Source organism: Sturnira hondurensis, unplaced genomic scaffold, assembly GCF_014824575.4.
Source record: "Sturnira hondurensis isolate 20B ecotype Veracruz unplaced genomic scaffold, ASM1482457v3 Scaffold0001872, whole genome shotgun sequence".
Lineage (NCBI taxonomy): Eukaryota > Metazoa > Chordata > Mammalia > Chiroptera > Phyllostomidae > Sturnira > Sturnira hondurensis.
The window spans coordinates 29,851,546-29,864,651 of record NW_028074503.1 but is presented as its reverse complement, the minus strand read 5'-3'; the positions used below and the strand labels follow the sequence as shown (position 1 = coordinate 29,864,651).

General features: G+C 46.9%; 1 protein-coding gene across 2 annotated transcripts in view; it reads right to left on the bottom strand.

Annotated features, from left to right (window-relative positions):
* Positions 1-6,428, bottom strand: part of NEDD4L (NEDD4 like E3 ubiquitin protein ligase) — a 289,828-nt gene extending 283,400 nt beyond the window's left edge. For both annotated transcript variants that reach the window (XM_037034990.1, XM_037034997.1), the window contains exon 1: positions 6,085-6,428. In XM_037034990.1, coding sequence (XP_036890885.1) covers positions 6,085-6,132 — 48 coding nt within the window. In that variant the 5' untranslated portion in view covers positions 6,133-6,428. The remainder of the gene's footprint in view (positions 1-6,084) is intronic.
* Positions 6,429-13,106: the final 6,678 nt, after the last annotated feature.

Below are 13,106 nucleotides of genomic sequence, written 5' to 3'. Positions count from 1 at the left end.
AGTGGGGGACACATGAGAGGCAACCACACACTAATGTTTCTCTCCCACTCTTTCTCCTTCCCTTCCCCTCTCTCTAAAATAAATAAATAAAATATTTTTTAAAAAACCATGGAAAACATGATTCCTGATATTGCCCACAGTGAGAAATATTACTTTAGGGATTTTTATTAAATAAATTATTTTTTTTTAGTTTGTGGAAAAATACTGTTTCTAAGTCTAGTTTCTTCACCCTTGCCTCTAAATTATGCTCTCGTTTCCATATTCCACCAGCCAGCCACTCCCCAGCCAACAGTAATATTGCAGAACAGTAAACAGTACAAACATTGCCACCTATAGTCAGAAAATGAAATGCATCTGTTTATACTGCGACCTGGAAGAGAAACAATGTAAAAACATAAAGTAACATTTTTTCACATTTCTCACACCTGCCATTAACCCTACCACCCTAATACTTATCAACATTGTTACTTGTTATGTTATTTTAACTCTCTTTAATATGGAATGACAAAAGATCAATATGTAGTTTGCTTTGTGACCAAGTAACAACTAGATCAATATGACAAAACACAATCAAAGACCTACATTGTCAAAAAGCGTAAAAACTCTTTAAGTTTTGTTTTGTTGGGTTTTTTTACTGTTACTTAATGTCTCTTTTTATTGTAACTGCTTGTCTAGGACCCAAAATTCAAAGGCAGCAATAAAATCTATCTACACAGATCTTTTAACTCAAAATAAAAATTTTAACATTGTCTCAGCCTATCAAAGAGAACTTAGCTTCTCCCACCAGTCCCTCATACCATGTTTTTATGACGTTATATAAATACCTGGACACTTCGGAAAGGGTATTAAATTAGCAATGAGCAAAAAGGTTCTTCCCCTCACAGCGAACGCAAAGGCAGTTTAGCGGAAGCTCCCAAGCACTGCGATGATGCCACACTTTTAAAGTGTGGCATCATCCTTGAGATTATTCATATTTACCCTGAATATATAGCAAGTACACTGATGTTCCCAGCATCCAAAAACAGCTTTCCAACTTGAGAAGTTTCCTGGGGCCATGGGCACTCAGTTCACTGAGGAGACGCCAAGTGCCTTGCTCGCTTCCCTTCATCTCCTGCACGGCCATGAAACTACAGTCACCCGAGGAGTCCCACTTTGCCACTGCCCCCACCCCTTTAAGCAAAATTATTTCTGTTCCTTAAATTAAGGAAACTACTTCTCAGTAGTGAGATAATTCAAGCATTCTAATAAGCAGAATATAGATTAAAATGCCCATTTCTACAAATGCCACAGAATCCTTTAAGAAAATAAAAATCTAAAGAAAGTAGAATGTAAAAAACAATACATCATATCTGCTGATGTTAAAACTTGCTTTTAAGTGCCAGCGTTAAAACCTGGGCCCTTTTAAGGTTTAGTTCTCGAATGCAAGCGATCGCGGCTTGGACTGTAACAGGGTCGCCCACGGGCTGAGTAGACAGCTCACCAAACAGCAGTGCGAGGCCTGACTTGGGGCCTTTGGAACTGGAATGAATGGGCAAGTCTCACCTTCTTCCAGAAACCTGACTCTCCGCATTCACCTTTAGATCCAAACATCAGCTACACTGTAATTTCTGAAAGTGATCCTGCAACCATCTCGCACAGCGGTAAAGAGGGCGCACAGGGTTTCTCCAGCAGTCTCTCCAAAACACACACACAAACCGCTTTCCATATGTTAACGCCCTACCCGGACGCCCTGTTCTTCTCTGCAAATGCCCACTTACAAGCACTGCCTTATTCCAGGCATCTTCTCAGACAGTGAAGCGGACATCTGACTAGCAGGTGACAGAAATGTGTTGCCTGATTGGGGGGCATGGAAACTGAAGGCCCAGGGTTAGCCCGGGGTTTCTGATCAGAGCAATCCATGAATTCCAAAACAACCTTGTTTTCATATTTTAATGCCTATGAAACAAAGATGCTGCGTACAATCAGTGGTATATCATAGCTTGACAGCACTTTTTTTCCCCGTACATAACGGTGCATCTTAAAACTGACAGCTCGCTTCCTTAAAAAGTTTCTTTTCTTAAAGTAAAGAAAATATGATACAGGGTCGGAGGTTAACCTTGGATGTTGGTCGCCGAGTGCTTGCTACAGGCACGTGAGCAGAGGCCCCCTAAGACAACAGGGAGCAGTGGGTAGGGACAACTGAGGCACAGCTGCCACACCTCAGGGGCCCCAAGTCAGACCCACCACTAACTGCTGCCAATGAGACACGAGCCCCAATGAAGTCAGACTCTTACGGCTTTCCAGGAAGATGTCCAAGCATTAAAACACTGGGGAGACCATACATACATACAAAGGAGGGCTCCTGGTTAATTCTGGCCTAGAAGCTGTCCGTTTACAACTCCTGACATACAGATAAATATCTACACCTTATTAATCTAGCCGGGAAGACCTTTCATGATACTTGGAAGGGAGGGAGCATGTTAAAAACTAGGGCTGTGCAATCAACAGAACTGGGTTCAAATCCTGACTCCACGACTTACTTGCTGTGTGTCCTTATGGGCATCACTTAACCTCTCTGAGCGCTCATCTGTAAATAAGAGCATACCTCACAGGCTTCTTAGGAGGACTAAATGAGATAGCAAGTGCATAAAGGCTTAATGCAGTGCTGGGTGAAGAGAAAGCATACAAAACATTAGCCAGCTATCCTTACTTGTATAAAATTATGAGGGAGTGGCAAAGTACCATTCCCGGCCAGCCTGGCCTTCACTTCTATGCCATTTGCCTCATTCTAACCACTAAAAAATGTTGAAATGCCACATCTAATAAGGAAGCTGTCATTTAAACTTTCACCTACCAGAAAATCTTTTCAATAAAGGATACCTCAGATGTTGCAATAAGACCTTTCAGGAGGTTAACAGTAACATTCATGAGTAAACGGGGCCAAAATGTGCTACAGACTGCCAAAAAAAATGCATAAAAACAAAAACCCAAACAAAAAACCACCAAGGAACTAAGCCAGATGCAGAAACCAATCCAAACCATTGAGTCCAACCCAAATCAGATCCTAGGCCCCGAATCAGAAGTTTTGCTAATTTGCTAATCCCTCCAGCACCAAAAATACTTCATCTGATGGAGATTTCAAATTCAGTTACCCGGACTGACCTGACTTAAATCGAGGTGAAGACCAACGATACCTCGCCAGAGGAACGTTGTCCAGAAAGGCACCACAGGAACTAAACGGCCCACGCACTCACACGGGCAAAGCCCACATGTAACCCCTTTCACCCTGCAAGCTGGACGGACCTAGCAACAATGAATGCCCTCTGTCTCAGCATCCCTTACTCCCTCGGTTAATGCAATGCTTCACCACCAGTAGCGCTGAGAGCTAGAGTCTGCCTGAGTGGGGTTTAACTAAGTGCACTCCAAACACACAGGGCTTTCGTCAACCTCCAGTGAAAACACAGAACCTGCTAGGTATGGCTGTCCACTCTGCTAAAAGGTTTGTAAGGTGAGTGTTCTCTAGAGCAGTCAAAGTGTCTTTGGGCGTGACAGTCTGCAGCACACCCAGGGCGTGAGCCGTCGTGCACCCACATTTCACACGCTTTGGAAAAACAACCCTGCCTGTTTGTTCCACGGGCGGTCTACTTTAAGGGCCTGGTGAAATCTTCCACTTGCTTTCTCTCTCAGGCTAATTTGGGGAGACGAAACAAAATATAAAACTCAACAATTTGTTAATATTCTACGAAGGAAGGCATTCCCTGATTTCTCCGAAGGGCAACCTAACCGCCTGAAGAAAAAAAAAGCAAACACAACAGAAATGTGAAATCAACAAAACAGCCCTGCCTGATTTTTCACTGGGAGAAGCTGGAAAAGGAGGACGGATGTGACTTGTCTTTAGTGATACGATGTGTGTGAGCCACAGAGGGGCCAGTGACACGGCCATCAAGTAATAAAAGGTCTCCACCATCCCTTCTCATTCCCCATCCAGCCCCCAATAACCCTCCAGCAACGTGCAGTGAACCCAGCCATTCACACGCACGAGCGCGCGCGAGCGCGCACACACACACAGAGATTCTCCTTATATTCCACATCCTGCACTTCCACACTAGACACCCTATCTTCGGTATGAACTCATCTAGGCAAAAGTGGCCAGACGCACTCTGGGTAGGCTCTGACCCTGGCTGCACGAGGAAGCCAAGCCCCAACAACAGTGATGGGCATGTGGTTCATTTATCCAGTTGCATTCCCCCAAACACTGGCAAATTTGTTTTCCAGGGAACGGTTAAAAATAATCACGTAATTTTTTAAGAAGACCAAAGATGAAATGCAACTCTCTTCATTCTCCACTAATATGTCAAGCTCTTGGTTTAGGAGTGCCCGCACCTCAGCACCTTTCGAAAAACTCAGTGCCTGTCCTCTACTGCTCCTAATTAAATAGAGAAGTGTAGAATGAAAGAGAAAGCAACTCAAAGCGCAAAGGACCCAGGGAGAGAAGAGCCTGGGCCACTGAAACAATGCTGTACTTTCCACCAATCCCCAGGCACCTGCACAAACACGGTAAATTATTTTACACCAGCACAGCAGGGACCAAATAATCAAAAAAATGTAAATCACGCATTATCTGCATTGTGATCATTCTTTGATAAAATACCACAGCAGGCTTTCCCTAGTACCACGGGGCGGGGGGGGGAGGAGTCACACACACCCCAGTCACCTATTCCATTACACACTTCCACAGCACACACACACAAACCATACCAGACTACAAAAGCTAGTGGTGAGCGAGAAGCCATAACGTGGGTTCTGTCCCAGATAATGGCCTCTTCATTAACCCCGCCCCCACCACCAGAGAAAGAGGGGACCTCAGAAAAGAAACAGCGGAGAGGAAGAGAGATCCAGAAATCCTTGAATTTCCAGGCATCAGCTCTTCGTGAAATGCACAACTAGGATAGGAAATACCTCCCCGCTGAGTAATGCTTCGTGGGTTGTAAATTCACCTCTCCGAAGGGGCGCCAGACCTGAGCGCGCACCCCGCCAGATGGCAAACCCCTCCTACCTGCTCCATCCAGCCTGCCTGTCACGCCGCGCCAGCGACAGGCCTCCCACCCCCCGTTTTGGCAGAGCAGCACACCAATGAGAGCCGAGCGAGGCCGAGCGAGGCTGAGCAAGACAGGGCTAAGCAGTGATTTAGCAGGAACCGATCAAAAAAGGGGAGTGGGAAACGGCGAGAAGAGGGTGAGGGTAAAAACAAAGCCCTTTCCAGGGAAACCGACATCCTTCGGGGCCTGGCTTATTTAATTTGCTTTATTAATAAAAAAAGATTGATTGAGCTTTCGTCTCTCCACCCATCCCAAAGGTGCAAGGCTTTGATCCTTGCGGGGGGGGGGGGGGCAGCGGTGGCGGGAATGGCAGGGTTTGCAAGCTTCCTCCAAGTTTCCACGAGCACCTGCCACCATCCTAGACCTCCTTCCTCCACCGAGAAGACCCCAAAATCCACTCTCCAGGCTTTAGACCCTGCAAGAGAGGATACACACCAGCTCCACGCGCTCACCCACTCCCACCGTGACAAGCACACACACACGCATCACAGCACTTGCTGACACTGACATAATCATTGTAAAGAAAGTTCAAGGGACAGATAATTCCGTTTCCTCCGGGCTGCCGGGCTGCAGCCTTCACCCCGACATGGCCCACATCATGGACTCCCAGGCTGCAGGGGCGAAAGGCGGAAAGTTGCCCAACAGCCCGGCAGACTCGGCTCCGAGAGCAGGAACTCGCAGGCAGAGGTGCATGAGCCTCCTCCCACCTAAAGGTGGAAAGCAGCGAGTGAACCCAGGCTCCAAGGGCGGCGCACTGCTTTATTTACAAACAATGCGCTTGGCGGGGGCGGGGGGGGGGTGGGTAGCACAGGCGCTGGGCCAAAGGCCCGAGCACCCCCCCCCCACACACACACACCGGACTCCGCTCGGGAAGCTCTGGTGTTCGGGGTTCCCCTGCAGGCACCGGGAATGCACACTCCCCGGGGTCGCCCTAGTCCCCACCCCTTGACGGGCGCCAGGCAGGAACTCTCCAGGGAGTCCCGGGAGGGAAGGGAGAGCTGCTAACCTCGTCTTCCGAAAGTCCATAGACGGGCTCCCCGAGCCCGGTCGCCATGGAGCCGGCGCCCCGCTCGGGTCGAGGCACTCCCCGGCAGCTGGGCTGCGGCGCGAGCGGCCGAGTCTGCGCCCCTCCTCCGGGTCTGGCCGCCCAGCACCCGGCCCTGCGCGCGACCCGAGGCAGGTGAGGAAGCCCGATCTGGCGCCCCGGCTGCTGCGGGCGCTGCTTCCTCCCGGAAGGCTGCGGTGCGGACTGGAGGTCCGGAGCGCGCCGTGCAGCAGACAACGGCGGTGGAACTGAGCCTGCCGGGCTCTCCCTCTCTCCGTTCGCCGGCCGCTCTCCGCCCTGTGTGGAGCCTGCTCTCAGCTCCCAGGAGCCGGCTTGCCCGCCCCCTCGCTCGCTATCTCCCGGCCCGCTCTCCCCGCCCCCTCCTCCACCTCCGCCCCCGCCCACCCGGCGCCCGGAGGGGACCCTCCCCGCCTCGCCGGGGCGGGCACACGCGCCCCCCAAGCCAATCACGGCTGGGCTGGGCGGCAGGCCGCGGGCTCAGAGGTGGAGGAGTTCTGCCCCGACGCCCACCCCACCCCCCCAGTCCTCCGGGTCGTTCCCCTGAGCTCAGCGGGCTCACCCGGCGGAGGGGCGGGTCCACCGAGCAGTGTCCTTGTGCCTGGCCCTCCCAGCTGACCCACCCTCTTCTCCCGCTTTCTCTCCGATTTGGGAAGGGGGCTGGCTGTGCATTTGGGGACCCTGGAGGCATTTTCCACAAGAAACACGCAAGACTCAGTCCACGCCTCTTCCCTGTGGCCGTTTTATCGGGAGCCTAGAGCTCGCTATAATTGTTCAAGGGGGAAAGGTGGCTATTTCTAGACCCCTTTAAATTCTGGGCAACCTCAGCGAGCCGGACCTGGCAACACTGTGGGCTCCCGGAGTCGGTCCGGTCTGCCTGGTCCGGCTGCCAGCCGAGACGAGGCTGCCCCACTGTGGCCGCGAGTCGCCACTGCCCGTGCCAACCTTCCTGGGAACAAAACCAACTCGGCACCGAACGGAGTGCATACCCACCCACTCGAAAACTGGCAGCGTGGTGCTTTGAATAAAAGGCAGCTTATCTGTGAGCCGCAATGTGAAGTAACAAATTTAAGGTTAGTCTCCGCATATGCAAACCGTCAAGACATCTTATTTGCCACTGTAGGCTTCACTCCACATCCCAACTCGGGTTTCCCTAGCGACCAGTTAGTTCACTTAATCCTTCAGATTTATAGGGATGTCAGAGACGCCTTCAAATAAGTGAAAGAAATTCGCCACTCGACTGTTTCAGGAAGTCTTTCCTAAATTGAGATGTGAAGGGCAGTTGTGAGTACAAGAAGAAAACAGGCCGAACATGCCGTTTGACTTGGAGAAGAAAACATTGAAGTGCCTACTTGGATATTAACAGGAAGCGTTTAGGATTTTCACTTAAGTCAGTTTCTTAAGAAAAGAGCACTCACGTGATCTAAAGAAACCTCATGGCGGACCCCAGCTACTTTACATGAGATCAGCTATATGCCCTTGTAGATTGTTTGCAAAAGACAAGGGGCACGCCCTTCCTAATTTAAGCTCTGCTTGGCTTTCCTAGGACATTACTGCGGTTTCAAACATGTGCCATGTAAGAGGTTTCCTTTCAAGACGCAGTCCCATGCAGTCAACACCCCACTCAGAAACCTACAAATCATGAGCCGTTAAATCAACAGTACTTACATGCCACAAAAGCTCCACGGAGGGGGGAAAAAAGATCTTTAGTGAGAGCGTTTCAAAAGACTGGCCTGTGTTCATTCTTCCTGGCCCCAAAGAAATCACCGCTTCTATACCCTCCCCAGCCAGGCCTTTGTCAAGCTTTGTACAAGCTATAATGTGGGGGGAAAGCAAGTGCTCTTTCAATTTTCCTAAAAAGAAAATTTGAGTTTCTCTTTACACAGGATGCAGCTCCTGCACCTGGAGGGGCACAGTGCCAGGCTTTACCTTTGGGGAGGCCATGTGACCTGGGCACTGGAGAGGTGTGTCCCGCGTCCTCGGTCCCTCCCTCTGCATCACTGCTGCTCCCGCAGCCCCACCTCAGCAGGCTGCAGGGGCCTGCACTCGGGGGCCATGTCCCGGGCTTTCCCCAGGGGATGACTATAAGAAACAACACTGTGAAACTTGCCATCCCTCATTTATCGTATATTTTGTGACCCATGACATCATTCGAAGGCCCCTGTTAAGAAGACTCAAACTTAAGACATGTATTTCAGACCTGTGAGAAAATCTTGCCTTCTTCCAAGAAACTGATAAGCTTTTTGCATATGGAGGACAAGCATTATTTCAACTGATCGTTCTTCTCTGTTTATTCTGGCCCAGGAAACTTGGGACCAATTTTACGGCCTTAAACCATACAGAACCCACAAAAAAAGTTCCATGTGGAATTACATGCCAGCTTCCTCCCAGTGCAATGCTCTCTACCCCGGATGCACACTGTTATCATGTGGGAAGCTTTAAAATGACTAGGGCCTGGTTGCCAGCATCAGAGACTATGATTTAATTGGTTCAGGGTCGGGACGTGAGCATCAGTAATTCAGTAGCTTCCCCAGTGACGGTAACATGCCTGTGAGGCTGAGAGTGGCAGCCTTGCCCAGCAGTTCCCAAAACCGTTTGGGGATCTTTAAAACGGCTGCCCTCTGCCTGCCACCCCCCATACGCTCTGCTTTAATTGGCACGAGGGTTCCACGTGGGCATTGGGAGTTTTACAAGCCCCGCAGGTAATTCTAATGCACAGGCAAATTGAGGGGTATCTGGCCTAGGCTTATATTCTTATTCTTTACATATTTTCCATGATCCTGATTTTCTTTAATGTTTTTTTAACTTAGAGGAAGTTACATAGGATAACCATACTCAAATCCTCCGTGGAATGAGGTGGGGTGTAAACAAATATACTTAATATGACCATGATCCTGGAGCAGCTTTACCCTCCCTCCCCCACTCCCAGTCTCAGATCTGTCATTCAGTCTCATGGGGGAGGGCAGTAAGGACAGCCCTTGAGAGGAACTATTGGGAGGCCTTACCCAAAGCAAAATAGGTCTGTCCTCCAATCAGCTTCGCATCTACCCAACAATTATGTAGAACATAACTTGTAGATTGTTCTCTAGAATTTATTCTGTTTGTTCCCTTTGGAGGCTGCTTTTAACATCTTAGATTTGATACTGTGGGTGTTTGGTAAATGCTCTTCACTTGCATCATCAAAAATGAAAAATTAGCAAGAACAATTTTAAAGTACAAGGGGTCATCACAAATGGGGAACATCTCAATGCTAAGCCTCTTTGCAAATGATTGAGTTGGCTTAGCAAACCATCTTAGTCAAGCCAGAGAAGTACCCAAAGCTCAGTAACACAGAGTGTCACATATTTGCCTGTTTCACATAAATAACACTTGATTTTTCTCTTCAATTTTCGGTAATTTGTGTCCTTTTAAAACAGCAGTCCCCAAACTTTTTGGCACCAGGGATTGGTTTCATGGAAGATAATTTTTCCATGGATGGGGGTCGGGGGTGAGGGGGGATGATTTTGGAATAATTCAAGTGCATTACATTCAAGCTCACCTCCTGTTGTATGGCCTGGTTCCGAACAGGCCACCGATTAGTGCCAGAGGCCCAGAGGTTGGAGACCCCTGCTTTGAAAAGAAAGCTCGAGAAGCAGACGTTTTGGAGATGGCCGTGTATCTGTTAAAACTGGTGTCATCTTGGTACTTAGCAGTGTCCGCTGGCATATTGAGAAATCTCACAAATTGAAGGCATTTGTGATTATATAAGGAAATAACCCGTGCTTCAAACTTTTGACAAGTAGAGAGGTGGGTAGCAAAGAACAACTTGTAAATGGCTCATCTTTTTGTATTAAAATAGCTATGCTCTTGAAGCAGCACATCTGGAACACAAATGTCATTGTAGCACACTCTAAAGATAATATTGTCTGAGAGGGAGGTACACGGTTCCTATTTTTTTTAGTTTTTATTTATTCATTTTTTTTTTAGAGAGAGGGGAAGGTTGGGAGAAAGAGAGGGAGAGAAACATCAATGTGAAAGAGACACATTGATCCGTTGCTTCTGGGGGGCACCCTGACTGGGGGACCAAACCTGCAACCCAGGCGTGTGCCCTGACCAGGATTCACACTGGTGGCCTTTTGCTCTGCAAGGAGATGCCCAACCAACTGAGCCACACCAGTCAGGGCCATGGTTCCTTTCTTTGTTCCAATACGACAAATTGCCTGCCTTTTAACTGGCTTCATTAGCTATCTACTTCTTTTAAAAAATCACTAATATTTCTAAACCACCTGGATTTGCTCTCATGTGTTTACTGTATATATTTTTCTTTTTATTCACTTGTACTGTTGTTGCTCGTTGTTTTCGTATTGCTGGATTTGTTCCCCTCTCCTGGTTGGGGTGTTCATCACTGCATTTCTCTTCTTTTACTGTTTACCTTTGATATTCTACATGGATGCCAAACTAAACAGACCAAAAGTTAGTATCTTACTCCCCCCATCCATCTGAACAGTACAGGAGATTTAAACACAGTTCCCTATCCACTGTCTCCATAGTATTAATTCCATGACATTCTAGTTTCATTTTGTCCTTTTCTAAACCACCAAATTAGATACTACTTTTATATTACACAATTTTTTTTAGCTTTACCATTATGATTTGTGGTCTTGTTTCTAAGGATTCCTTATTGCTTCTCAGACATTCCTTTGGGATCACGTTTCGGCCCCTTGAAAATTCCCCTAGTAAAGGCCCATTGGTGATAAACTCTCCAAGTTTGTCAGAAGATATCTACCCTCATCCACGCAAGAGGGTGAAAATTATATATTAGAGGCAGACTGAGATCTGTTGTGGAATGTGGAAAGATGTAAATAAATGCTCTTAAAGTGAGTAGTGTCACTGATGTTTCCCCACCCTTGCCATCCGAAGTCTTAGCGTTGTAAAGTCAATTTATTTGGGAGCTTTAAAGGGACAAGACAACCCTTAGGAAAAACTAAACAATAGCCTTATCTGAGATACAATGGCTGTCTTGTTCTCAGTACTTTGAAGGTGCTACGCCTCTAGTTTCCAGCTGCTGTTGTCAATGATGAATGGGTGGTCTTTGTCTGAGGAGTGCTCCTTTGGAGCTCATTTGCCTTCCCTCTAATTGCATTTGTTCTGGGTATTCTAAACTTTCTACAATTTTTCTATATGTGGCTTTCTTTTTACTTAGCTTGTCTAATGTACTCTGTGCTTTCTCTACAAGTGGATTTTAATCTTTTATTATTTTTGGAAAATGTTCAGCTTTCATCTCTTAAAAAACTGCCCTTTCCCCGTTCCCTGTATTTATATATTAATCATGGAGAGACTTTCCCCTTCTATTATCAGTATCTCTTAACCTCTTCACCTCCTTGTCTGTCTGTGCTGCATTCTGAGTGATCTCTTCTGAGCTGTTTTCTACTCTGGTTAGACTCCGTTTCATTGCGTCTAATCATCTACGTAAGCTATCAGTTGAGTTTTTTATTCGACAATATTTTTCATATCTAAAAATTCCATTTAACTTTTTTCAAATCAGCCTCATCCTATTATTTTTTAATTAGAGTTGATTGCAGTTGACATTCAATATTATAATCACTTCAGACATATAGCATAGTGGTTAGCCATTTATATAATATACAAAGTAAGTCTAGTGCCCACCTGGCACCACACATAGTGGTTACAATACTATTGACTTTATTCCCTGTGCTGTGCTCTACTTCCCTGTGGCTACTTTGATACTTCTTGATTCCTTTTTTTAACCCCACCCATCTGGCAATCATCAGTTTGTTCTCTGCATCCAGCCTTATCATTCCTACTAGTTTCTTATTTTGCATTTCTAAATTTTGTTTCTTTTAGCATTTTATAACTAACAATTTTATAGTTTGCTCATTCTAATCTCTAAAAGTTTGGAATGTGTTGTCCATTGTTTCTTCTGAGTCTTGTGTATAGGAACTTCATTCCATGTGTGTTTGTTATGAATTCATTCGGTTGTGGTTTAATTTGGTTCATCTTAGCCTTGGGAAAATCCCAAGTGGATTTGTGTTTGCTTCGGCTAAGAACGAGCCACTACCACCCAGGGACCATGTCAGCCCTATTTGAGAGTCTGGGTTTGGGCAAATTAACTAAAGAGTCTGATGGCTTTGGCTAGAAATAGATGATAAAAATTTATTCAAGGGTCTTAGAGTTTTCAAACTGAGAACACAGCTAAAAAAACGCAGCAGTGTTCCAAAGAAGAAAGAAAAGTGGAGAATTCTTATAGTATACAAAGCACATTCCTAAGAAGTTTTAGTGCCGCATTCTTAGCCCTAGGACTGGTCTAAGGTAGTTATCGGTCAGATGTCAGCCGTCTGGGTGGTGAATGGCAGGAGGTCTGGATACATGAGTCCTTGGGGGAATGGGGGCAGCGGTGTGACCAGAGGGTCATCTGGAGGGCTGGGGGACATCCGGATGCATATCCAGGCATTGACACAGGACTGCAAACCTCAAAAAGTTTACTTCCAGGCTAGTTAGAACGAGGATAGAGCCCCTCCTCATGCCTCAACTTTCATATAATTTTAGCAGCTTGGTTAAAATGTCTCAATTTTATATATTTCCTCTCTTCATTCTTCCCTCTCTTTGATACACAAGTCTCAAATTCGCCATTAGCCCCCAAATTAGTTTCCCCTCAATATTAGTGCTGATACAGCATTTACTTGCTGCTTACTGCATTGTTCTCTGGTTTTAGATTTTTCAGGGTATGGTCCTAAAAACGCTGAAACCAGAGGGGTGTGGAGGGGTACACTCCACTGTCTTATTATTCATCAAACACTCACTGCCTCACCTCCAGGAGGAATGAATGTCCCTGCCCCAGTGACGCAGTGTGACTTTGTCTGATGTCATACAAGCAGAAGCGGCAGTGTGGCCAGTTCAAAACAGAGACCCTAAGAGGCTTTGCAAGTCTTTGTCCCCTCTTTTGTGCTCCTGCTTTCTGCTAAGAG